The sequence below is a fragment of the Anabrus simplex genome, chromosome 3, assembly GCF_040414725.1.
Source record: "Anabrus simplex isolate iqAnaSimp1 chromosome 3, ASM4041472v1, whole genome shotgun sequence".
NCBI lineage: Eukaryota > Metazoa > Arthropoda > Insecta > Orthoptera > Tettigoniidae > Anabrus > Anabrus simplex.
Window position 1 is genome coordinate 484,684,682 of NC_090267.1, and position 23,796 is coordinate 484,708,477.

At 40.7% G+C, this 23,796-nt stretch overlaps 1 protein-coding gene across 1 annotated transcript in view; it reads left to right on the forward strand.

Annotated features, from left to right (window-relative positions):
• The first annotated feature begins 9,561 nt into the window (after positions 1–9,561).
• LOC136866874 (O-acyltransferase like protein) overlaps positions 9,562–23,796 on the forward strand; it is a 136,708-nt gene continuing 122,473 nt past the window's right edge. Inside the window, exon 1 of the mRNA XM_068226879.1 lies at positions 9,562–9,760. Coding sequence (XP_068082980.1) covers positions 9,562–9,760 — 199 coding nt within the window. The remainder of the gene's footprint in view (positions 9,761–23,796) is intronic.

The window sequence follows — 23,796 nt, forward strand, 5'->3', positions numbered from 1 at the left end:
TATGTTCAACTTAAAATGACGAGAGGATTCGGATCTTTAAATGGTATGTGTATCTTATTGGTACTGATTTAACCTTTTATGAGAACTACATTGATTTGAAAGGAGGACTTATCAGACTTCACGCAGAATAAAACAACGTAAATAAAGGAGCATGAATATTCAATATCCAACATTGTGACTTAATTATGTATGGAAACATTAGGGAACTATCCTCCCAGGTTAATATCCATAGGTATTTATTAGTATGTTGAGAAAGATAGGAATGATTATATGGCAGTAAATGAATATGAGCTCCGTGGGAGAGCTAATAGTTAATTCAAACCTGATATGCAGTAGGGGAAATTCTAATTCATGAGATATGGTTATAAATCTCAAAATGCGTCCTGGATACCATGAAAAGGACACCCTCAGTCTATATTTTTGCTTATTAGAACTCATGTTATAAATATTTTTCTTTTCCTTTGCTAGGGTGCACCCAAATAAATTTTTTTTAGTTACCCAGATAAGTTTTTTAGTTATCCAGATAAGTTTTTCTTTAGTTACCCAAGCATGTTTTCAATTACTTAAACGAATTTTAATTACTCACCTATGTTATAAACTATTTCAATAATTTAAGTATTCAAACATATTTGACTTCATCATTTCAATCCATTCATTGTACGCTTTATTCCGATTTGATTATTTCTTTAAGAGGGAGAATTTGACATTTTCGTTTGGACTTATGATTCTTAATTTGATAATTATGAGATGGATCATAATAATATTCAGCTGAATAATGGCTTATGCGGAACTTAATAATTTGCCATATACTGTATTCTGTCCCTAATTTTGTGGGCAAGCAAGACCTGAGTACTTAGTGCAGTGGATTTCAGTAGATCTATTGTAAAGGATGACGAAATCAAGCAACTTTTCCTTTAGAATGCATAGTGGGTGCCGGAGGTGCCAAATACCGGCAGATTCTCCGTAAACATTGTGTACATATATTTTTGCACGATACCGTCATTTCTTCGGTTCTTCTTTTACCCAGAAATGTGGAAGTGCTGAATGAAAGAGTGATATGGAGCAATCAGAAGAAAAAAGGAAATTATTAATTATATAATCGAATGGAGAAATAGGTAGACTTATGAGGTTAAGTCCATGGTCCCTAGAAACAGGCCAAGTGAACAGTCGATCATACAGTTTCCTTTACCAGATTTTCTTGTGGGAGGATAGCTCAACATTCGAGTTCTGGATTGAAACATTTATACAATAAACAAATATGTAAAAATTAAACAGGTCTTTCAATGTGTTCGTAGCGTAGAGACCTAGATTTAAGTGAATGAATGCGGTAACATCTTGATAGCATAAGAATTAGAATAAGCAACATATGAGAGTTGTTTCTATAGGTGATTTAAGTCTTATTTGGCTCCGGATGGTATGTCTTTCTCTTAGTCGGAACTCACCGCCCAAACTATAGAATTATATTAGTTGGAAAGGTCATAATTAAGCTAGCCTGGATATTATGCGTCCTCTCAGGGAGCCGGGAACGGCGCAATATATATCTTACTCTTCCTATGATACATGATTTCCTACTTTGACTTTCTGAACCCTTGATTATAGAAATGTTCTTATCCAACGTATAACCCTTATGTCAAATCCTATTCCCTCCAGTTTCTTTAAGAATATTCCATGTTCCACTCCGTCAAATGGTTTGGAAAGATCTATGGCTATAAATAAATTGTTTTGATCTTACAATCTAGTCTTCTAATTCACAACTCAACTTCTTTACATGTGTGCATTATGTCGCAGCTCATGTTGAAAATGTACAGTAGCTCAAAATAATGAGCGCATGGTATTGTATATTCCTCGCATTTATTTGTCAGACTTAATTTTAATTACTGTCAAAATATAATTCATCTCCCATTTAGATACAGACGCAACAAACATTATATCTATAGATTAAATTTATTGTTTCTGAGAAAATTGCTCATTCTGTTTTTGAGCGACTGTACATCTTTAAGCCGGCCACGTGGTCGAGGAATAGCGTGCCTGCCTCCCACTCGGAGGTCTAGGGTTCAATTCTCGGCCTAGTCAGAGATTTTAACCGTCAACTACTATTTTCGGGCCAGCAATGACCGGATCGACTTTGATGGTGTTATATTTTTGTGCAGTTTACTTCAACATTGCTGTGGCCGTAGGTAGGCCTATTCCTCTTTTAATTGTTTTCTTTATCAATTACTAAAAGAATTCGGTCTCAGCAAGTTGTGATTTGAGCTGGAGAAATACATCGGGATAGTGTTAATGCACTTGTTAATTCATGTTCTAATTGTATGTTAAACCGAATGTATGTGCAATGAGTGGTTAACAGATTAGTGGGTGGCTTAATGACGAAGACGTAGACGATCATAGTGAGGGTGAAAGTATGTTTGGTGAACATGATAACTGAGAGTGAACAAGAAATACAGGATGAGGACACTGATAACTAGGGCTCGGATGTTTAATACCTAAACATAGCCCAAATAAGCAAGCAAATATGACCTTCAAATGTGACGAAATATGACCTGAAAAGTGACGAAATATTACGCAAAATGACAAAATATTACCCCAAAATGATTAATCTAAACATGGTCAATTTAAAATAAATTATACATCGAAACGGCAATTCCTTTGATATACATTTGTTAAGTAAATACTTTATTCTTTCTTTCATATTGATTTTCTGAATATACATGTTTCTCAGTTATTTACAGTCTATTGTCCTTGACTCATTTATCAAATATTTGTGAATACACACGAAAGATTATCAGATCACACAACATTCTGAAAGTCAGAACATGTTTGCACCGTGCATTGATTGTCTGAATTACGATAAAACTAGAAATTAATCTATTTTTTGAAATATTTTGGAACGTTTAAGCCCAGATTTGATTAATATTATTCAAATGTGTTAAAGTTGAAATTGAGGACCACGAAATGAATTAAGTAGATGTCTTTCAATACATTATGGTAGGTTGGCAGGGCCTATAGTGCAAACTCACATACGTTTTTCATTCTTCTCCGTGGGTGGAATTGAAGTGTATGACCAGATTCATGTTTTGTGAACACTTGTTCACATTCGGTAAGTTAAAGATGATTTTACACAGCTACAGCTGTCGTCAAACCGTCGAAATATGACCGAAATGTGAAGTTTCTACGGAACTAGCTCAAAACATGACCTTATGACAAACATAGCCAAAATATGAATTTATATGACAAATAAAGATCACTTAGTTGAGGAAAATAGAGACAAAGAAAGAAAATGACTTTTTCTAAACATCCGAGCTCTACTGATGACATATCACAGTTACTTCCGGGACTCAGTAATTCTAGCCAGAGAGAAGATCTTGCAGAACAATGAACTCCTCCCATATGCCCCAAACAGGCCGATGAACAGGATTATGGATCAGAATTACGTCCTGTGACAAAAGTTATTAGATCAGCCAAAGAGATAAATGTTTACCGTATAAATCGCTTGAAATGGAGTAACCTGCCTCCCTGCAGCTCAAGAACTAGACAGCATAATTATAATAAAGGTAAAGTTGCCCCGGCTCAGAGGGGAAGCAAAGATAGTTTAGTCTATTGAACCGGTACATTATGGGCAATTGCCTTTTGATGAGGACATGCTGAATATGAGTGTCACCCATTCAAATGCCAAATGAATGACTTCTGTTAGCGAGACTCTTTAGGAGAAGTATGTGCTCACACTGAGAAGAAAAATATCCTTTGTAAAATGACTTAACCTTAGCGAGACACTTCATTAGTCTTCATTTGCATTCAAGACTATGTTGAATAAATATCTGTATTGTGACAGTTACAACAATAGTAACAGGAACTGTCCACTGCCTTTAGCAGTTCCAAGTGAGAACATTATTGACGATAGAGTTTGGGTTTCACTGAAATGGATGATTGTACTGTTGTTGAAAGATCTTTTGTATTGTCGATGTATCATGTAAATAATGTTTTTGTGCGTCTGAATTATAGAGTAAGCGTACTATTTCACAAAGTGGCCGCATGGCTTCGCATGAGGATCACTTTAAAGAAGTGCTGCAACTTCACAATAAAAAGAATCCGAAGATATTTTCTCACCTGTTTACTTCAAAGAAACATGGTCAGTCTTCTATAACATTAAAGACATAAGAGGACCCATATTCTAACAGTCGTAGAGCAATAATTCTGCAATACCTCTACTACTATTTTTTGCGGGGGGGGGGGGGGAATTCACACAGTGAAATATTTCAGGTTAAACTACACCCCACGATAATGTTAATGTCAATAAATCCATGATAGTAACTAAGGGTTAACCTGGATGTGGGCTGGTTCGAGATCCATTCTGTCTACGTGATGACAATTGAGAAGCTACCTGATGGTGAAATAGTGGCTCCGGTCTAGAAAGCCAAAAATGACGTCCGAGAGGTTTCGTTACGCTGACCACGTAAAATTGCAGGCCTTCTGGCTGAGCAGCGGTCGCTTGGCAAGCTGTAATGTCATAGAGTTAGTTTGTTTGTATGTTCTGGAAGCATTTGCACGGTATGCACAGATGTGTGACAGTTGTTCGACTGCACCGCCTCCTGGCGGCTGGCGGTCTACGGCAGGGAAGGTCCTGTTTACTCCATGCACTTAGGATACACTAAATCACGCGGTGTGGCCAGCACTGCAAGCGTGGTCCACTGCTGCCTGAACCTCTTGCCGTAGGAAAGCTAACATATGCAGACAGCCCTAAACCTGGAAAAATGGGATGGAAAAATGAAGTGCACTTTACATATTTTCTGAGGTGCCTTTAAAAAATATCATCATTATTTTCGGGGTGGTTTTGATTGCAAAATACAACCCAGCTTACATTATTATTTTAAAAAGCAAAGTCACCTCCGTACAGGCCATGAATGCCCTTGGAGGAGCGGAAGGTAAAGGCTTCCACCATTGTTAACCTCGGCATGTGATGGAGTAGAGTGGTTAGCTCTACGCCCGGCCGCCTTTGCCCCCAGGAATTAACCTGGTACTCATTTTTGCTGTAGGCTGAGTGAACGTCAGGGCCAAATGCACCTCCGGAAGTGGAAATCTCGTTTCTTAAATTTCACGACTTCCTGACGGGGATTCGAACCCACGTCCTTCCGGGCGAACCGAGCACGCCTTTACCGCCTCGGCCAGGCAGCCCCTATATTATTATTTTATATGTATTTATATTTACGTAATTTATGTTATGATACCTTATTTTAATTTTTATATTTTATTTTTATTTTGGTCCGCCTCTGTGGTGTAGTGGTTAGCGTGATTAGCTGCCACCCCCGGAGGCCCGGGTTCGATTCCCGGCTCTGCCACGAAATTTGAAAAGTGGTACGAGGGCTGGAACAGGGTCCACTCAGCCTCGAGAGGTCAACTGAGTAGAGGTGGGTTCGATTCCCACCTCAGCCATCCTGGAGGTGGTTTTCCGTGGTTTCCCACTTCTCCTCCAGGCGAATGCCGGGATGGTACCTAACTTAAGGCCACGGCCGCTTCCTTCCCTCTTCCTTGCCTATCCCTTCCAATCTTTCCATCCCTCCACAAGGCCCCTGTTCAGCATAGCAGGTGAGGCCGCCTGGGCGAGGTACTGGTCATACTCCCCAGTTGTATCCCCCGACCAAGAGTCTGAAGCTCCAGGACACTGCCCTTGAGGTGGTAGAGGTGGGATCCCTCGCTAAGTCCGAGGGAAAAACCGAACCTGGAGGGTAAACAGATGATGATGATGATTTTTATTTTGACTATTATAATTTTTTTCATTTTTATTTATTTAATCACGTTACCGTCCAGGATTGGTTCCTCCCACGGGCTCAGCAAGAGATCCTCTACTGCCTCTGCGGCAGTCCTGGGGTGTGAGATATTTGGTCGCGGATACAACTAGGAAGAAGGACCAGAAACTCTTCCAGGCAGCCAGAGGCCTTGTGGGGGATGAAAAGATTGGAAGGTGATAGGCAAAGAAGGGGGAAGGAAGTGGCCGTGGCCTAAAGTTAGGTAGCATCCCGGCATTTGCCTGGAGGAGAAGTGGGAAACCACGGAAAACCCCGTTCCAGTCCTTGTACCACTTTTAAAGTTTCGTGTCGCAGCCGGGAATCGAACCCGGACCTCAAGGTCTTGTAGCCAATCACACTAACCACTACACCACAGAGGTGGACATTATGTTATTTTTAATTCACCTTATTTTATTGTTTAAATTATTTAGATTATTATTATTATTATTTTTGCCCTCTCAATGTGGAGCACTCAGCGGCATCATTTAGATTTCATGACCGTGTCCTTACCTCTCGTACCAGAGAGCGCCTCAGTTGGTCTCACGAGTCTGAGTGAACACTCTCCAGGCCTCTGTACTGGCCAAGAGTCAGGCCTGAGGTCTTCGGGGATGTGTGGGCCATTTAACCCAATAAAAAGATGAGGGATTTGGCTGTCAGACAATATGCAATCAATTCTAAAATGGTTTCCGCGGTAGTAATCCAACGTCAGGATAGAGTTGTCTTTGTTTCGATAAGGGTGGGAGGTCCAAGACAAATTCGCCATCAGCGAAAAGAAAAAAACCTACCCTAAAACAATTCATAGCATGCGCGCTTTTCTTTTATCATTACTACCGAGCTCGATAGCTGCAGTCGCTTAAGTGCGGCCAGTATCCAGTATTCGGGAGATAGTAGGTTCGAACCCCACTGTCGGCAGCCCTGAACATGTTTTTCCGTGGTTTCCTATTTTCACACCGGGCAAATGCTGGGGATGTACCTTAATTAAGTCCACGGCCGCTTCCTTCCCACTCCTAGCCCTTCCTTGTTCCATCGTCGCCATAAGACCTATCTGTGTCGGTGCGACGTAAAGCAACTAGCTTTTACCTTTACTGATTGTTTTCTTGTGAAATGTACACCGTTTCGCCATCTCTCCTTTTCTTATCAGAACTCCAGCTGGGTTAGACAAATAACAGGAAATGTTTATTGCTTGTGCTATAGCTTCGCACTAGCTTATCAAAGATTTTCGGGGTTGGGAGGATGGGAAAGAGCTAAGATGTGTGAAAAAAGGGAATCCTCGAAAAACTACTGAGATTCGAACCCACCATCTATCGAGTGCAAGCTCACAGCTACGCGATCCTAACCGCACGACCAACTCGCTCCATAACAGAAAAGGTGAAGATTTGTGAAGCGTTAAGCCAGGGCGAACCTAAACGTGCTTATGGTACAACTTATACTTAATCTGCGCATTTCCTTATCCGCAAGGACAAAGGAGAGAAACACAGATAAAATGAGAAGAAAATAAGTGGTACAAAAACTCAACTTCAGGCGCAGGTGCGCCACAAGCCCGTGGCACCCATGCTGAAGACAGGCTCTGACCACTAGATTGGCGCTGTTGCAGTTACTCATTCACTAACTGACATCTAAAGGTCCATTTTGTCGTCAAATAAAGGCGAATGGTAGAAACCCTTGGACACGTAGGCAATTTACTTTTGACGTAGATGAACCTCTCGAAATTTTAACGGAAATCCTATATTATTATTATTATTATTATTATTATTATTATTATTATTATTATTATTATTATTATTATTATTATTATTATTATTTAATCAGTTTTCTCACCAGGGTAGGTTTTCCCCCGGAATAAGCGAGGGATCCCCACCTCTACCGCCTCAAGGGCAGTGTCCTCGAGCGAGAGACATTGAGTCGGGAATACAACAGAGAAGAAGGACCAGTACTTCCCCCAGAAGGCCTCAGCAGATATGCTGAACAGGGGCCTTGTGGGGGGATGGGAAGATTGGAAGGGACAGGCAAGGAAGATGGAAGGAAACGGCCTTGGCCGTAAGTTAGGTACTAATAATAATAATGTTATTTGCTTTACGTCCCACTAACTACTTTTTAAGGTCTTCGGAGACGCCGAGGTGCCGGAATTTAGTCCCGCAGGAGTTCTTTTACGTGCCAGTAAATTTACCGACACGGATGGCAGAGATGGGAATCGAACACCCTCTGTTTACCTGACCTCCCGAGGCTGAGTGGACCCCGTTCGTGTCATCGCACCTCTTTCAAAATTTCGTCGCAGAGCCGGAAATCGAACCCGGTCCTCCGGGGCTGGCAAATAATCACACTAACCACTACACCACAGAGGCGGTCATTATTATTATTATTATTATTATTATTATTATTATTATTATTATTATTATTATTATTAATTTACATGAGGAAAGCAACGAGAAACTACCTCACTCCTCATTTCTCTAGTACGCCTCTTGAATGATGCCTAGGTCATCTATGGCAGCTGTTGAGGATCCAACCAGCCTTAGGGCTGAATACTCAACATACATTATTTTACATCGTTATGCCCGACTGAGGAGTGCGATTGAATTTATTTAGCTGATGTTTTCGAAGACGCCGAGGTGCCGGAATTTAGTCCCTCGGTATTTCTTTTATGTGCCAGTAAATCTACCAAGATGAGGCTGACGTATTCTAACACCTTAAATACCACGGATCTGAGCCAGGTTCGAATCTGCCAACTTGGACTAATATTTTTTGCCATTTGCTTTACGTCGAATCGACACAGATAGGTCTTATGGCTACGATGGGATGGGAAAGGCCTAGGAATGGGAAGGAATTGGCCATAGCCTGGTGTGATCATGGGAAAACACGGAAAACCATCTTCAGGGCTGCCGACAGTGGTGTTCGAACCCATTATCTCCCGGATGCAAGCTCATAGCTGCGCGCCCTGTACCGCACAGCCAACTTGCCCGGATTGGCACTAATAAAGCCTGTTATTATTATTATTATTATTATTATTATTATTATTATTATTATTATTATTATTATTATTATTATTATTATTATTAAACGATAACTCACCTTTGACAGTTCAATATAGCCTGATCCTCTCTTTTGTCATCGACGGCAGAGGGTACAGGGGTAGTATACAAAGAGGAATCTCTGGAGGGAGAAGGGGCAGCTGTTTTCTGTGGCACCCCTCCTCTGCGTGCCCGGCCCAGCTAAGTGACAAATGTTTCAGTGTAGTAGTATTTCTAAGAATATCCAGCAGTGATAATGCTTTTATCTGGAAGATACGCTACGATAATGTACGTCTTTTAAAGTGGAAGGTTCTTGAATGAGTTGGCGGGTGGTGGGCGTTGATAACGTGTTGTTGACCCGGAGAGACGCACCGCAGTGCGCTTCTTTACCTACTACTCTAGATTACTGTCTGTATGTTGAGGTGCTTGAACCTCAACTGCAGCAGAAGAGGGGGGCAGTGAAAACGACTCGCCAATGTGGATGTTTACATAATCAGAGCCTTGGGATTGACCGATAGTTTGAAAGGGGCGTGGTGTATGAGTCGAGATCTGACTAAGTTCAAGGTACCGCTGGTAGTGGGGAATGGGAAAAAAAGGGTAATGAACTTTAAGAAAAACGTCTGCCTGTCATAGGAGAAGGCCGTTTCTAGTCATAAAAAAAGGGTGTTGATAGTGAAAGCCGTGGGAGAGGTATTTAAGAGGCGGCTCTCTGGGCTATCGTCATAATGAGCGAACCGTAGTTGCCCGCGCTACTCGTACACATGTACTCACGCATGTTGTGGTTACCACTGACATTGTGCGCGCTGGCCGGTGCACGAGCAGACGTGCAGCGGCCGGAAGACGTGCTTCTTCGTGCCCTCAGCAAACCCTTCGCACCACTGCAGCCCTTCGAAGAGGTATCAGCCCAGTGTCGAGAAGACAGTCTCTTCTACCTGCAACAATTGAACAACTACACGTCATGGGCCCTGCACAGTAAGTACCAAACTCTGGCCTAGTTTCTTGACCTCAATTTTAAACAGTGCTGTCATTTAATTAATATTTTATTACTTATAACAATTTATCTGCAGGCATCAACTGGACAGCTCCTAGGAACTGATTTCCAAGTGCCATTGCTAACGGCTAATTGCTAGGCGGTTCATATTGAAAATAAAGATAAAAGAAATTACACCAGAAGCGTAAAGAATATGTTAGGGGTGCGCCTGCAGAAAGAGAAAAAAGTATTATTATTATTATTATTATTATTATTATTATTATTATTATTATTATTATTGTATGTTGGGTATTCAGCCCGAAGGCTGGTTTGATCCTCTGCAGCTTCGCCAACAGCTGTCATAAATAGCCTAGGTGTGACTGAAGAGGCGTACTAGGGAAATGAGGAGTGAGGTAGTTTCCCGTTGCTTTCCTCACTGAGCCAGCAGTTGCTATTACATATCAGTCTGCCAAGCAAACTGAAGTGCATGCACCAACCGACCCTATGAGCAATATTTTCACACCATTCATAGCAGGGACTGGCTGCATAAGGAATGGTATTACTAGCATCACTCATACCTCAGTCACTTTCATTTTGTCAAAGCCAAGGATGAGACTGAGACCGGTCAATGAAAGTAACAAATTTATTCTAGCCCGTACCAGAAGACATAGAGCACTGTAAACACTACATCTCGCCAGCAAAGGTATATTATTATTTTTATTATTATTATTATTATTATTATTATTATTATTATTATTATTAACACCAAATTCATACTGCAGTTACCTTTATGTGTCAATTCTTAAAATTATTTCGGGTTTGATGTAGTTGTTAATCTTGGTTCAGTGTAAGAAAGGCTTTATAGCTTTAACTACGCCAAGCAAAACAAGGCAAATAATAGGGATGTATCACGCAAAACTTGTCCGCTAGGCAGCGTAATGGTAATACCCGGTATGCGCTTTCCGCTGCTCGATTGTTTTACATGAGACTTTATGGAGTAGCCTATTCCTACATTTGTGATCATCGAAACGAAACTTTAGCTTTAAATGCATATAAATGGAGTTACCATATTTTGCTAATGTTCTTAACAAGACGGGAAATGGTATAGGTGCAATGGCGATTGCGGATTTGGAAGCAGAATTGAAGAAAAGGGGCGGAAAATATCCGGAAAAAAGCAAGAGTTGTTTGAAAGATAAGGACTAAATGCAGCAACTCCTTCTTTTAGCATTTTTGTTAAGATTTCATTCCTTAAGTGCAAATAGCATTTTGAAAACATTCCTAATGCGGTATTTTTCTTTTCTTTGCAGGTTAGAGGTGTACATAAGGCTAAAATTATTGAAATAGGTCATATTAACTCATCAAAATGTCACTACCTTATTATAAAATTATTTCTTAATTAGTACCAATTTACCTTACGTACCAGTTTCAGTAATGACCTAATCTTCAACTGTAAAATGTTTCGAGCAGACCTTGATATTAGGAGCTACATTTTTATTTCGTAGGTCCTGCCTACGAAACGCAAACAAACTTTTTACGGAAAGGATCCTGCTTAGGGAATTGATGGTATGAATACGGTCGAGCTTGATTTTGAGACATTGGGACACCCACAGCGACAATCAGGCATCACCATTTTCTTGTTGTCTTTGTTGTGGCACGGCCGACTTGATGCGTCGCTCTAGCTAGCTCCTTACCGGCCTTGACAATCGGGTCCACGTACTGTAATCGGAGTAGTTACACAACTCGACACGTGGCGCTGGCGGCCGACCTATTTGCGATAGAAATGCATACTTCTTTATGGAAAATATATTGACTTTGGTTGCCGATTTATCGTAATTTAGAGCTATGGAGAATATTACATGGGTTAATACTGTTAAAATGATTAATCTTAAAGGGTACTTTCGTTGATATTTGCCAAAATGATGTCGTGAAATGAAACTGCGGGGAGATGACTTAGTCCAGCTGACGTTCTGATATTGACTCTGATTGCCGATGTATCTTAATTTAGGGAATAAAATAGTATGTTACATTGACTAATATTGTTAAAATGATTAATCCTAAAGGCTACTTTCATTGATATCTGCCAAAACAACGTCGTGAAATGAAACTGCGGAGGATGGAGTAGTCCAACTGACGTTCCTTAATTGTGAGGAATAATAGTAATCGTTTTTATTATCATGGCATTTAGATACATAGCAGAACTTACCACAATGCCTTTGTCTTCTGATGTTAATATCGAGATTAAGAGTCATTGTTCAATTAGAGTTTTAAAATTCTTCAAGCGCTGCTCTCAGGAAGGGGGCTGGACAAAACATAAGAGTCTTACTTTTTCCATATTCGTTGTATGCAGAACATAAATATTTTGACTCAAACATGTTTAAATGTTAATTTCAATATATATAGTTACAGATTATATTTCATTCATACCTTTCACTAGAATATTAAATACCGGGCAAGCTGGCCATGCTCAATTCAGAAAATAAATTTTACTTGAAATGCAGTAGGGTGGAACAAGTTGGCCGCGCTGCGTGGAGCTGTGAGCTTGCATCCGGGAGATAGTGGGTTCGAACCCCACTGTCGGCAGCTCTGGAGACGGTTTTCCGTGGTTTCCCATTTTCACATCAGGCTGTACCTCAATTAAGGCCACGGCCGATTCCTTCCCACTGCTAGCCCTTTCCTATTCCACCGGCGTCATAAGACCTATCTGTGTCGGTGTGACGTAAAACAAATAGCGAAAGAAGAAGAATTTTAATTAAAAATTCAGTGAGAGAAAAGTATTTTGAGTAAATAAAATGTAAACTGTTCTCTGCTCGATGATGATGATGATGCTTGGTGTCTAAAGGGGCCTAACATCTAGGTCATCGGCCCCATTGCTCAGGTAACAACACTTCATACGCTGGCCTTACCGTCATAGCAGTAGTGATTCTTACTTGTTAATGTTTAAATGTTAAAGTTCAGACTATCTTGAACAAAAATGTGTTGTGTTGCTATCATATGGCAAATACGACACCGCCTAAATGATTATTCTATGAAAGAAAATTCATGGGTAAAAATGATTAGCGGCCACTCACGGAGGCCCGGGTTCGATTCTTGGCTCTGCCACGAAATTTCAAAAGTGGTACGAAGGCTCGAACGGGGTCCACTCAGCCTTGGGAGGTCAACTGTGTAGAGGGTGGTATCGATTCCCACCTCAGACATCCTCGAAGTGGTTTCCCATAGTTTCCCACTTCTCCTCCAAGCAAATGCCGGGATGGTAACTAACTTAAGGCCACGGCTGATGTCTTCCCTCTTCCTTGGATATGCCTTCCAATCTTCCCATCCCCGACACAAGGCCCCTGTTCAGCATAGAAGTTGCGGCCGCCTGGGCGAGGTACTGGTCATCCTTCCCAGTTGTATCCCCCGACCCGCAGTCTCACGCTCCACGATACTACCCTTGAGGTGGTAGAGGTGGGATCCCTCACTGAGTCCGAGAGAAAAGCCAACGCTGGAGGGGTAAACAGAGTAAGAAAAGAGAAAGAAAGAACGAAGGTAAACACCCGACATAGAAACGGAAAACTAAGACGTAGTTTTGTCCTGGTCTACAGAGAATTCGTAAAATGATAAGTGTCCCTTTGCTTTTTTTTCCTGTTCGGAATACAAAAAAGGCACACAGCAATATATATATTCGAATATTTCCTAACACAGGTAAAGAAAAGCAAATCAACACACCATTAAAAAACGAATTAGCACATAAATTAAAATCCTTGTTCAGGACGAAGTTACAGCGAGAAATCACTTTGTTCTTGTTTCCATAAAATTTCTGCTCGAAGTACGAAAAGGTGCACAAGAATGTCTCAAATTCCAAGATTTGTAAACACAATTTAAAAAAATATAATCACCACACTACACAATAAAAAGTAAACTCACTAGCGCATAACTATCAGATTTCATTATCAAGCCAACAAGCACCTCATTGCGAACACATTGCTAACATTTACGACAGCAAAACCAAAAAATAAAACTGGAAATGCGGCAATTTGCGGTATACAGCATCCTGTCAATGGGTAGTAGGCCAGCGCTCCAGCGGCATTATGGTGAAACTTTCCAATTACAGCTTCATGCTGGGCTTCACAAGCGATTGTCAAGGCCGGTATAAGGAGCGCAGCGAGGTATCCAGTCGGCCGTGGTTGTGGTAACGATATATTAAATCTTCAACTTCATCATTTAACTAGGCAACTTCCATTAAAAACACACACAAACAGATGAAGATCGACAAGCGCATACCGGGTACTGCTCGTGAGACATCAATCGGTAGTGTTTCAGTACATCCCTATTAAATTAAATTAATTAAAACTGGGATACTTCAAAGAAATTATATAAAATTCTACGAATAACGCATTAATTTAACTACAGCAGATAGAAAAAATAAATTGAATACAGTCTATGTTCATTTAAAGCCTCCGTGACTCAGGCGTCAGTGCGCCGGCCTGTCACCGCTGGGTTCCGTGATTCAAATCCCGGTCACTTCATGTGAGAATTGTGGTGGATAAAGCTGAGGTGGAACTTGTTTTCTCCGAGTACTCCGGTTTTCCCTCTCATTTCTCATTCTAGCATCACTCTCCAATATTACAATATTTATTCGTTTCATCTGTCAGTCATTGCCCCGGAGGAGTGCGACATGCTTCGGCAGCCGGCAAATTTCTATATCCTCACTGCTTCATTCATTTCATTCCTCACCCGGTCAAATGACTGGAAACAGGCTATGGATTTGTATTTTCATTTTGTTAAGAAGGAAACCATACTTTTGAGTGTTGACTCAGTTAATGCAGCTTGAAAACTATTCTGCCTGACAAAACACTAAATATAACACCAGAGTCCTTTTTTCTTACAAGTTGCTTTACGTCGCACCGACACAGATAGGTCTTATGGCGACGATGGGACAGGAAAGGGCTAGGAGTGGGAAGGAAGCGTCCGTGTCCTTAATTAAGGTACAGCCCTAACATTTGCCTGGTATGAAAATAGGAAACCACGGAAAACCATCTTCAGGACTGCCGACAGTGAGGTTCTAACCCACTATCTCCCGAATACAGGCCATGAAGTCCCTTAAAGAGGCTATTCACTATCTGTAACCTCGGCACTAGATGTGGTAGAGTGATCAGCTTCTTGCCCGGCCACCTTTACCCGCAGGAATAAATCTGGTACTTATATTTGGTGTAGGCTTACTGAATTTCAGGACCATGTGAACCTCCGGAAGTTCTTAAATCGTTCGGCTTCCTGAAGGGGAATCGAACCCACGTCCTTTCGGGTGAACGCAGCACGCCTTTACGGCCTCGTTCAAGCAGCTCCCATGTTGTAGTGTTATACCGAAAAGCTTTAAAGTTGCAATAACTGTTTGCGTACAAATATTTTATTAATAATCCTCCTATAATACAGCTGAGTAAGGCGATGCTGTGCGTCGAGCTACATGCGGCGAATGCAGGAGGAAAAATGTTACCTGGGAAAATAAAGGACTGGGCCATGCAGGGTGAGAGATATAGAGGAGACCAAGATGACGATGGTTAGACTCAGTTTCTAATGATAAGAGATTTGGAACTAAACGAGGCCACAGAACTAGTTGCAAATATAGGATTGTGGTGGCGCATAGATAATCCACAGGGTGTCGTCCTGATTGCAAACAAGTACCTACCTGAAGGGGATGATGATTTGGGTTTGACATACATTAATGAGTCGAGATTGCGAACAAGTACCTACCTGAAGGGGATGATTTGGGTTTGACACACATTAATGAGTCGAGATTGCGGCCAGGCATAAAGATGAGGCGCCTAAGCGTGAATATAATGAGCAAGAATATATGATTTTATATATGTCACGCTGCTTATCTAGGTGGATTGTGGCAGCAGTATGCATCACTAGAGGCACCGACACTCTTCTGAAATTCTTTAGAAAGCCACTTTAATTATTACCAGGGAGATTTGAATTTATTCACAAACCAGCTCTGGCAATAAAGAAAGCGACCGTCAGGCCTTGTCATTCTAAATTAACCTAACATATAACAATCCCGTCACCTAAAATAAATGATATATTTACATTCAGTATTTACAAATCTACATTTGCGACTTTCATCAACAGCTTCAGCACTACTGCAGAAAAATTAACCCTCAGTTGGTACACCAAGTTCTGGTACACACAATTGGAATACTGGGTAAAACACGAAAAAAGTTAAAAGCATATAAGAAAAACCCCACTTGTTTCCAAATAAACTGACTATTTCACTTCTTATGTATTATTTTGAATAATAATAATAATAATAATAATAATAATAATAATAATAATAATAATAATAATCAATATTCTAAAGGCTAATGCCTTGTCGATGCAACCAACCACTCACTTCTTTCATTGGCATAATAATAATAATAATAATGCCGGGTAAGTTGGCCGTGCGGTTAGGGGCGCGTGGCTGTGAGCTTGCATCCGGGAGATGGTGGGTTCGAATCCCACTGTCGGCAGCCCTGAAGGTGGTTTTCCGTGGTTTCCCATTTTCACACCAGGCAAATGCTGTACCTTAATTAAGGCCATGTGTCGGTGCAACGTAAAGCCACTAGCAAAATAATAACAATAATAATAATAATAATAATAATAATAATAATAATAATAATAATAACCTATTAATAATACAACTCTCACTAATCCACCATAAACAACTACCCCTCTAGTTATGTTATACAATAAAAAAGATAATCTTCTAAATGGTAAGATTACCTCAAACTAAATTATTAAACATTTTCAATAAGAAATATTTTTTTTTAAATATGGTTAGGTTATCTAAAACATCCCAGTGTACCAGTTAATGTTAATACTACTAGGACACAAATTACATATGAGACTGTTTTGAAAATTGTATCTGTTTTATGTATCTCACGTGAACACTAATCTCTTGTTCGCAATCTGGACAGGGTATATTTAGTTGTTCGGAATCTAGACGGTTTCTGCCTTGTTCGCAATCAAGACACAACCATCCACAGAGGCTTGCAGACTGAACGCTGAAAGGCATAACAGTCAATAATGAAGAGTTTGTGTGTCTATCTCCTTTTTACTTGTTGTGTTATCTGACTCGATAAGCGCTCAACTTCTATGCTCAGAATTGCGTCATTGAATTTCGGTGTAGTCGGCTTGGATTTGTGAATGTTTATATGCTTCAATGCCGTCCCCGCGGTCTAGAGGTAGCGTGCCTGCCTCTTACCCGGAGACCCCGGGTCGATTCCCGGCCAGGTCAGGGATTTTTCCCCGGATCTGAGGGCTGGTTCGATGTCCACTCAGCCTACGTGATTACAGTTGAGGAGCTATATGGCGGTGAGATAGCCGCCCCGGTCTAGAAAGCCAAGAATAACGGCCGAGAGGATTCGTCGTGCTGATCACACGACATCTCATAATCTGCGGGCTAAGCAGCGCTCGCTTGGTAGGCCAAGGCCCTTCGTGGCTGTTGCGTCATAGGGGGCAAGGGTATATACTTAAATAATGAAAGTCTGTGTATGGATTCGATTCTTTTACCTGCAACACAGGGGTCTAACAAGCTGTAGTACACAGTCGGCCAACATCATCGCTTAGAAAGAGATTAATTAAATAAAAGTAAGATATTTAATCTCATTATTCTTTTCATAAATTTCGATTTTGCCTTTTGAAATTCCTGATACTTTCTCTGATAAGAATATATGTATACAGTTTGCTTTACGTCGCACCAACAGAGATAGGTTTTATGGCGACGATGTGAAAGCAAGAGACTAGGAGTGCGAAGGAAGTGTCCGTGGATTTAATTAAGGTACATTTACTGCTGACAGCGGAGATCGAACCTACTATTTCCCAAACCACACAGTCACTTGCTCGGTAACAAAATATTATACAAATTTAGATTTTTTGAGCAGTTAGTGTAATGATTTTATATTAAATGTTTAATCTTGATATTAATTAATAAATTTTCGTATACTTGAAACTATTTTCTCATTCAAGTACATTGTATAATACCAATATAATAGAACTCATCGTCGAGGTCTCTTTGAAGGGATTGCTCGGGCTTTGCGGTCCTCCCAGTACTTCTTCAGACGCTCCGATCTTCGTGCCCTTTACTTGGTTTAAAATGTGCGTGTCGTCGCTTTGTTTCGCGTAAGGGTAAAGCGGAGGTTGGTATTCTTGAGTATTGTATTCAATTTTATCTTATTTGTGATGTCTTCTGTTGTAACGCCTATTTCCTTCAGATCCTCTCTTACTTCTCTGATCCATTTACATCCCGCTGTGGTATTTTTTGAGACGAGATTGTGTCGTACTAGTTGTTTCTGAAATCTCGAATCCTGCATCCTCATGATATGTCCAAAGAATCCCAGTCTCCTCTTACGCACAGTATCTGTAATGGGTTCTAGCTCTTTGTACATGATTTTGTTAGGTATTATACGCCCGTGTCCTTCTTTCTCGTGTTTTTTGTTGATGCAGTTTCTTTCAATCCTCCTTTCAATTTTCTAACGTCTGCCAGTCTTTGATTGTTTATTCAGGTGAAGAAGTATGTCTGCTGCATATGTAGCTTCCGGTTTTATAACTGTGTTGTAGTGTTGAAACTCATCTACAATATAAACATTTGAACCTTTTTTCTTTTCTTGTTTTTAATGACGAGTCGTTAAATATTGTCATTAATTTTCTATTAGTTGACTTCTTGGTGATAGGTAGACCTATTAAGTAAAACAGAGTAATATTGAAGAGGCTGATCATTTTTTCTTCTTCTTTTACCCCTCCAAACAATTACTGCACAAAGCACATTTGACAAAACTTTGCCTGTTGGAGTTTTGAATATAAACCGCCATCACACAATAATGTATCATTGTTGAATGCTGCTCTTGCAATTTCTGTTCGGGTTCTAAATTCTTGTGCACAAAATATCTTCTCGTTCTTAATATACTCGTACAACCTTTCTGATTCTCCACTGCACAACACTGTAAGACTTACTTTATGGAGATAGTTGTTTAGTACCGCTTCCCCATAGAACAACAATAACCACACCCATGAATTAGTTCATCTGACACATCTCATTTTGTATAGAAGGTGGTGATTATTGTTTTAAGAGGAAGTACAACTATCCTCTATTAACACTAATCAGAGGGAAAAGCGGAAGGGGTCCGACACTTCGAAAAATTGACGTATTAGCCAAAGAAAGACAAAACAAGACAAGAAGGAAACAAATAAAGAGAGAAAGAAAGACAAGGGTTACGAAGGCCATGAAAATGAAAGACTCCCTGCGACGAAATCTCTAATACCGTCGAGGTCGGAAAGGATCAAGAGTTGACAGAGGGAGGGCAGATAGATGAGCCAGGCAAAGCAAGTGGAAGCAATACCAGGGATCACCTAAGGGCCCCATAATCTCCAACCCACGTTCCCAAATTAAGACCCCCTGAGGCCCCTTTTAGTCGCCTCTTACGGCAGGCAGGGGATGCCTCATTTCTACCACCTCCAACCACAGGGGGAATATTCGGTATAATTTTAAATTAATTTATTTTAATTGCAATTTGCTTTCCGTCGTACAGACACGAATAGTTCTAATGGCGACGATGGGATAGGAAAGGGCTAGGAGTGGGAGGGAAGCGGTCGTGGCCTTCATGAAGGTACAGCCCCAGCATTCCCCTGGTGTGATATTGGGAAACCACGGAAAACCATCTTCAGGAATGCCGACAGTGGGGCTCGAACCCAAACCGCACAGTGACTTCCTCGGTATTCTGTATGATAGTTGAAGATACTTGAAATAGGCTTTCGGCTTATTACTTCTGCCAGGTATATATCGAAAAGATGTAATCTACAGAGCACAAAGGGCCAATCGGAGACCGATGGGAACCGAATACACACGCTTCTCATTTGGCGTCCGATGCTGCCCCATTAGATGTATGGTGGCCTTAGTATCTCCTTCAATAGTTGAAGGTGATCAGCTACAAACATCAGATTTCCCCAACTGCCCGTGGGGAAACTACGTATTATCGAATAAAGAATGTGAAGCATGTTTTGTAAGGACTGTTTGCCTGCTTCGAGTTAATACCCAAGGTAATATGTGATATTGAGGGCACATATTATAAATTAATCAAACTTTCACATTTTTTACTTAAAGCAATCAACGATAATAACAGTACTTTTCGTTTCGTAGAAAATATCCATGTCCGCCTCTGTGGTGTAGTGGTTAATGTGATTAGCTACCACCCCCGGAGGCACGGGTTCGATTCCTGGCTTTGTCACTTTCTGAAACGGGGTCCAGTCAGCCTCGGGAGGTCAACTGAGGCATGATTTGAAGTGTTTTTTTTACCGTGTCTGCCTTTTACCCAAAGGCTCCGGGTTCAATTTACGGCCAGGTCAGGAATTATTACCTGGATTTGAGGGCTGGTTCGAGGTCCACTCTGCCTACATAATTATAATTAAGACACTATTAGATAGGGGATCCGTCAAGAAAACCACACGACACTTCGTAATCTGCAGGTCTTCGGGCTGAGCAGCAGTTGGCTGTTACACCATGGAGTTTGGAACACATAAACATTATCATATACGAGGGAATGCAATAATTAATGAACTAACAGGTACATTCCTTCAATGTAATTACCCGTAAAGTCTATTACATTTTGCCAAATGTCGGGAAGCCATTGAGGACTGTTGGCAAGGTGTTCTCTGTTGATGACAGCCGCGGAGTAGGCTACAGATGCCACGTCAGAAAATGGGCGGCCTCGGAGGGGTTCCTTCAACTTCGGGAACAGGTCGAAGTCACAAGGACCCATGTCTGGTGAGTACGGAGGGTGTTCCGAGACATCATTTCGATCCACACGAAACGCCTTGACCCATCGTGCAACGGCCCTATACGGTAATGCATTCTCGCCACAGGCTTCGATAGCATTCTGATGCATTTTTGCCACGGGCAACCCCCATTTTATTTCATGAACGCTGGTCATCTTTTGAGAACGCGCTCTAGAGTGGTGAAACCGATACTCTTCACTTCAACGCCACATAGCTGGATACCCATCGACAACAGCGCCACCTGACGGCTCCCATATCTTATTCGCGCAAGCCCGATCTCCTGGGAGTGTCTGGACTACGTTGCCCCTTGTCTCATTTCATCAGATGTTTTTCTTTTTCATAGAGCACTGACTATAGCGAAACAAGGACACTAAAGTAGCAGGAGCCGAACGACTATTTTCCTCGTGTATAACTATGCAAAGAATCACTTATTATGCCTGAGTAATTCTATCATTGCTACGTATAATGCAATGGAACATAAATATGCGACAGTCTGATGATCAAAGCAATATTCATGAAGGCTAATAAGTTCAAAGGGCAATATTTTCACTTTGAGCAGATAAATCTCCATCGTTATGACGAGCGAAGCTTGTGACCTATATTTAGACATGACACTAATTTGCTAATATGTGTGTTTCTTGCTTCAAAAGACATACTGACTACCTCTTAATACAGAGGTAACTAATTTAACTTTTTCTTTTAAGAAAATACAGTGCATTTGAGTCGGCTGAACGTTTGCCACCTGAAGTGACTTTACTTCCTAAGTAGTTTCTTACTTTCTTTCTTAATCCGTTTTCCTCCCAGGGTTCGTTTCTCCCTGGGACACAGCGAGGGATCCCACCCCTACCGTCCTTAAGTGTGAGTCTTTTGGTCGGGGATAGAACAGGGGAGGAGGATCAAAACCCTCATCTGCCTGCTATGCTTAACAGGCACTTTGTGGAGGATTGGAAGATCGGAAAGGATAGACAAGGAAGAGGGAAGGAAGGGGCCGGGGCCTTAAGTTAGATACCATCCCGGAATTTGCCTGTAGAACAAGTGGGAAACCACGGAAAACCACTTCGAGGATGGCTGAGATGGGAATCGAACACCTCTCTACTCAGTTAACCTCCTAAGACTGACTGGACCTAGTTCCAGCCCTTTTAAAATGTCGTGGCAGAGCCGGGAATCGAACACGAATCACACCACAGAGGCGGACTTCTTAGGTAGTTAAAAGGTATTTAAACTCCTCCCGTACGTAACACTACTCAAATCTCGCCGTCCTATTCTTTTTAAAGCGTAATGATATCTCGCTAACACAGCTGTGTCAACGTTTCTCACGTGGCTCACGCAGCCACAACCCGGATCATGGAATCCTACTGTTTTACACATTTTATGGTGAAATCCTGTACAACGGACTACGTGACCATATGACATAAGTCGTATCCTGTTCGTGTCTAGTCTCAATTTATCATCATGTGTAGAAATTGTTGTAAAACAGGACCCGGATTTCGTGACGTTATCTTTTAATACGTGTAGTCAAACTTCTGTAACTCGAATTTCCGGTATCTCGAAGGAAATGTCGTTTCCTGACGGAATCTTACATATTTTACATGTTACGCATTTTCTCTCCGCCTTTGTGGTGTAGTGGTTAGTGTGACCATAGAGGGCCGGGTTCGATTTCCTGGCTTGCCACGACATTTGAAAAGTGGTACGAGGATTGGGACGGGGTCCGTTGAACCTCCGGAGATCATCTGATATGAGTAGTGGAAAGGTCGAACAATTATTTTTGATTTTAAAGAAATTTCCGAAACATTCTCATAGGATGTAACAAATTTTCACGCAACTTGTGATGATTTCAAGGAAATTATTGTTGGCTCTAATGGGAATACCAAAAACGTTCAAAAATATATTATTTATATAGGGTTTAGAACATATTCAGGTACCACGTCACGTTTTTACAAAATTTATTATTGGTTTTGACGGAATTTTCAAAAGTAGTTAAAAAATTCAAAAATTATTATTGATTTATATGGCATTTTCCAAAAATGATCAGTAGATTTCAACATTATTCCTCCCAACTCGTGATGTTTAAACAAAGGTTAGTATTGTAATAAAAAAATTCAAAAAATATTTTTGATTTTTACATAAATTTCCGAAAAATTCACACAGTGTTTCAAAAAAATTCACGCACCTTATGATCCTTTCAAATAATTATTATTGATCTTGAAGGAAATATTAAAAACCGTTCAAACACTTCGAGATACGGTACCGAATTTGTTTTGTATTGCTAACTCACATAGGCCTATATATATTTGTTCATGACACGCAGATTACAGAAATGCATATTAATTCGTATTTTCGTCTGTTTTGTAAGTATTTTATATAAGTCATTTTCCCCTTTTGGGCCATCATATTGTCATTTTTAATAATTTGTTTTGTATTGTACGTGATTTTTAAGTTTTTATCCACCTTTTACATCATCATCCAAACAGTTTCTCTATCGACTTATTAGAAAGTTATTGTGAAGTCTGGATACGATTATCCTTTTCAGATCATTTCTCGTTACGGATTACATAGTGTCAAAACAATTGCCACCTACAGAACTTATCACATTTTGTTTCTAAGCAAAACCGAAATTTAAAAACAAAAACTGTAATACTATCATATAAAAATTGCAAAAGATATAAATTAATATTGTGCGTACCTAGACGTGTATTTAATTTTTAACAATAAGCAGTAAGTGTTTTAGGTCATATTCTGTTAGTTCCTTAGGACATTATTTGAGAATTTTGAGGCCATTTTATACGTCGCAATTCAACATTTTTTGGGTGATTGAAATCCAGGCCTCGGTCATCTCGTTGTGCGATGCTCCTGTAGTACACACGTGATTGTTCAAGCCGTGCCTTCAAAGTTACGCCTTCTTAACTACAATGCCATACGGAATGCTAGCAGAGAAACTATATAGAGCACCATTGTTCAAATCTAATAGAAAGATACGAACCAAACTTCGTATCCGATCTCAGATAAGCAAGATAGCGAAGATGACCAAGTGTTAATAAATAATAATACGTCCCACTACCACTTTTATGGTTTTCGGAGACGCCTAGGTGTTCGAATTTAGCCCCCAGGAGTTCTTCTACGTGCCAGTAAATCTACCGACACGAGGGTTCCGTGTTACCACCGGAATGAGCCAGACTCGAACCTGCCAAGTTAGGCTCAGAAGGCCAGCGCCTCAACCGTCTGAGCCACTCAGCCCGGCATGACCAAGTCTAGA